Below are 3,994 nucleotides of genomic sequence, written 5' to 3' on the forward strand. Positions count from 1 at the left end.
GCGGCAGTGTCCTGGTGTCCCCAGAAAGCACACTGGCTCTTTTGGGATGCCTCCAGAGGGTTTGTGGGGCCTGTGGGCATCCCCTTTTCAGCATCTCGGTAGCAACTTGGGAGCTTGAATCCTGTTGGGTTGGTTCCTTTGGGGAAAAAAACACCCAAAAAACACTGAAGTTTTTCCAAGGGGTGGCAGAGCCGCTGCGAGGTGTCGGCACCAGGCTGGGCAGAGCAGCGGAAGTCTCACGGTGACCCCGGGGAGGGCAGCGGCTGGCCAGAAAATGGCACCCCCGGTGCATGTGCCCCTCCAGAGCGTCCAGAGAGATCCCCTGCCCGGGGGGGCCGCGCGGCCGGGCCCCGGCAAGCCCTGGGGCCGCAGAGCTCCATCTCACACCACGATGAGCCCAGCAGCGCCCAGCTGCACCCTCACTCGTGTTTTCTCTCCCCAGAGCTCAGCCCCGCAGCGGTGTGGGAAGCGGCTCCCCATGGCTGCAGCCGGCGGCGAGGGGCTGGCGCGGCCCCCGCTCCTGGCGGCCGGCGCTGCCCTGGCCCTGCTCGGCGCCCTGGTCTACCTGGGCGCCCTGTGCGCTGCCTGCAGACGGTACGTGCTGCCCGCGGCCCCTCTGCTTCCCTGCCTGGCGCCGGGGCTGGCTGCCCGCCCTGACCCTGCACCCCTCACTGCCCCCCACGCCCCCTGCGCCCAAAGGCCTCGCGGGAGCGGCCTGGAGAGGGCTGAGCTGCGGGCGGGATGGGTGATGCCGCGGCAGTGCCAAGGGCAATGCCAGCGGTGCCCGGCACGGCTCGGTGGGGTGCAGGACGCAATCGAGACCTCCCCTGCCAGCACGGGCCCTGCTGCAGGGCTGGCGAAGGAGCAGGGCTGGGGGTTTGGGGGGTGCTGCTGCTCCGGCGAGGGGCACACAGCGATGTCCATCGGGGCCAGGTCGGGGTCCTGGGGCACCCGCTCCTCACCCCTGGCTCGGCCACCCGCCTTGGGCTCATCCCGCTCCTCCCCACAGCAAGGGCAGGAAGAAGAAGGTCCCTCCGGATGGGGTGAAGCTGGTGGACGAGGTAAGCACATGCTGGGGGGGCAGGATCGGCCCCGGGGAGCTCTGGGCACCCCAGCTCCCGGCCACGAGCCTGAGCCTGTGCGTTCCCCCCACTGCAGTCCCTGCTCAGGCAGACGCAGCTGCGGTCGCTCAGCAAGTCCGACACGAAGCTGCACGAGCTGTACCGGGTGAAGGCCAGGGACGACAGTGAGTGGCTATTGCGCCAGGGAGCTGACGGGGGCCACTGGCCCTTGGCGGGTGCTCGCAGTTCCTGCGGCGCCCGGCGAACGCGTCGCGGCATGCACCCACGTGCCACGGTGCCAGCACAGGGGTTGGTGCTTGCTGCATCCCCCGCGTCCCGCCATCTCCTCTCCTCTCCCCGCAGCCCAGCGGCCAGCCAGCCTGGATCTCCCCTGCGCCGCAGTCCCCGCCGCCGGTGCCGACTCGCCGCACGGCTCCGGCATCAGCGTCCTCCTGCACCGCGAGCTGCCCCAGATCCCCGTCCCCGAGCCCCCCGCTGCCTGCCCGGCCCCTGACCAGACCTACTCCAACCTGCTCTTCACCCCGCTGCGGAAGCCGGTGCCGGACACCGTCTACGAGTGCCTGGCGGTGGGAGGGGATGATGTCCCGGTGCCCCACACACCCGCTGGCACCCAAGCATCCCCCCCACGTACCAGGCACGGCGCGGCCGATTACGCCTGTGTCCGCAAGGTGAAGAAGACAGTGCCCGCGGAGGTGCAGGATGGGGCCGTGGCGGGGCCTCCCGCAGCCCCGCGGTGCTGGGACGGCGCGGGCGATGTCCCCCGGGCGAAGGTACGGCTCTGGGGGGGCGGCAGGGATAGTGCATGGGGTGGGTGCTGTGCTCGCTGGAGGGGGCACGTGGGGGGCCGTTTAACACCTCGCTTCCCTGTTCCCTCTGTGTTCGGAGCAGGGTGTAAATTAGGCTACTGCATCTCCAGGGGAGCTTTTAGGTGGGGCAGGATGAAGCCCCCGAGGGCGGGTGGCACCCACGGTGCTGGTCTCCATGCCCTGCAAAAGGCTCCCCGCGTCGTGCGAAAAGTGGGATCCCCAATGGCTAATCCACTGCTGGGATCCTGCCGGGGGCTGTGGGGAGCCGGGGGGGCATAGGCGTGGGGACACCCTGCGGTCGCAGGGATTGCCCCCGAACCCCCAAACCTTCCTTTTGCAGCTGGAAGAGATGTACTCAACGGTGTGCAAAGCCACCAAGAAGAAAACCCAGGTCCCCTCATCGTCCCCAAGGGCGGTGGGTGCTGGGTGGCCTCCCCCGCGCCGGGAGGAGGGTGCCCCGGCCGGGTGCTGGTCCCCGGCACCCCAAGGCCCCCCCGACCCCTGCTACGAGTCTATCGGCGCCAGAGCCTGCACTGCTCAGGGCCGTGGCCCCGACCCAGACTACGAGGCCGTGGACGTTAACTGGAAGAAAGCGGCGAAACGGGACAAGCCGGGGAAGCCCTGCGCCCCCGAGAACCTGTACGAAAGCGTCGGTGACGTTTGGGCGGGGGAGTCCCGGCGCGCCTCCGCCAGGATGGCAGCCAACGGCCTGGAGGTGTACATCACCAACCTATAGCATCCCCCGGGAGCGGGGTCCTTGCCGTAGGCTGGTCCCACCCGGGCCAGATGCCATCGGGGTTGGGGATCCTCCGAGACCAGCTTTCCACGGGGTTGGGCCCCCCGGGGACAGGCGCACAGAGCCCGCCGGCGCGGCTGCCCGCCGGCCAGCCCTTGCTGTATATATTTTATGTTACTTTTCTTTACGCGTCTTTGTCCCGTCCCAGCCCACCCTGCGCCAGCAGGTTGACATTGGGGTGCCCCAGGGGCTCATCCCGCCGTGGGGATGATGGGGGGGAGTCTGCAGGGCCGGTGCCACGTGGGAGCCCGGCAGGACAGGGCTGGCGCTGCCACCAAGACGGGGACCAGGTTGGGACTTGTGGTGTTTTGGGGCAAGAGGGTGGCAGGGCTGTGGGCCAGCCCCACGGCTCTGGGCTGCAGGATTAGGCCCCTCGTCAGCGGGGTTACGCCAGGAGCGAGGGTCTCCATCCTGCTCCCGCTCCCTGGGGGAGAGCAGGGCCCCGTCCAGCCCCCGGGGCGCCCCGAGCAGCTTTGCTCCCATGACGGAACATCCCTGCTTGTGGGGACCAGGGGCCAGCCCCACGCCTTGGTGCTTGGCGGCACCGGCTGCGGGCTCTGCTCCGGGACGGCTGCCCAGCACCCGCTCCCACCTTTCGAGCATGTGGAAGGGTGCTTCCATGCGCAGCCGTCTCCCAAACACCATTAAAGGCCGAGAGGGGTTTATCTTTGTCAGGAGGAAAACACTCTTAAACTTGATCTAAACCCCTGGTTGTGGTGGCTGCCGCGGCAGCAGCGCGGTGGTGCCGGGGCCGGGAGAGCAGCTTCGGGTGCAGCGTAACCGGGAGCGGGTGCACCCGCCCGCACGGACGGTTTTGCGCCTCTGAGGTGGGGGTGTGCAGCCACCAAGAGCTGCTGAAATGGCCTCGCCGTGGCTCTGCCTAAAACCGCGGCGAGGGGCTCTGCGTGGGGCCAGGGTGGGAGCCGGGGAGCCTTCGCGCCACACTCGCTGCCCCTTTGCCTCCATGTCACTGCCGCAGGTGCTGCAGCCTCCATGGGCGCCAAAAATGCTGAGGAGAGCGGGACGTGCCCTCGGACCCCAGAGCTCCGGCTTTCCTCCTCTCATCCCCACGGGGAATTTGGTATCGCCGCCCCAAGGGCCGCCCGCTGTCCCCCGGGGGCTGCGCCCGGGTGCTGGGAGGCGGGTGCTGTGCTGATGGCGGCCCTGGTTTCACTGCAGCCTCTCTGGATGTAGCACAGCCGCGTTGCACGGGGCTGGCCGGAGGCCGCCCGACCTCCCGGCACGGTAGCGCGGCGCTCGCTGGAGCCGGCTGGGACCCGCGCCGCAGAGCTGCCGTGCCATGCTGCACC

At 69.3% G+C, this 3,994-nt stretch overlaps 2 protein-coding genes across 2 annotated transcripts in view; both read left to right on the forward strand.

Annotated features, from left to right (window-relative positions):
• Window positions 1-478: 478 nt before the first annotated feature.
• LIME1 (Lck interacting transmembrane adaptor 1) lies at window positions 479-3,231 on the forward strand (the record flags this gene model as incomplete). Its single annotated transcript, XM_082007081.1, has 5 exons — window positions 479-594; window positions 1,010-1,061; window positions 1,159-1,246; window positions 1,425-1,852; window positions 2,229-3,231. 5 exons carry the CDS (start codon window positions 479-481, stop codon window positions 2,622-2,624), a joined length of 1,080 nt encoding a protein of 359 aa, XP_081863207.1. The 3' UTR covers window positions 2,625-3,231.
• Window positions 3,232-3,648: 417 nt separating this feature from the next.
• The window catches only part of SLC2A4RG (SLC2A4 regulator), a gene marked incomplete at both ends in the record, with an annotated part of 4,070 nt that continues 3,724 nt past the window's right edge, over window positions 3,649-3,994 (forward strand). The window contains one exon of the mRNA XM_082007143.1: window positions 3,649-3,663. Within this exon, the coding sequence (XP_081863269.1) occupies window positions 3,649-3,663 (15 nt within the window). The remainder of the gene's footprint in view (window positions 3,664-3,994) is intronic.

Source organism: Phaethon aethereus (genome assembly GCF_964289735.1).
Source record: "Phaethon aethereus genome assembly, chromosome: 16".
NCBI lineage: Eukaryota > Metazoa > Chordata > Aves > Phaethontiformes > Phaethontidae > Phaethon > Phaethon aethereus.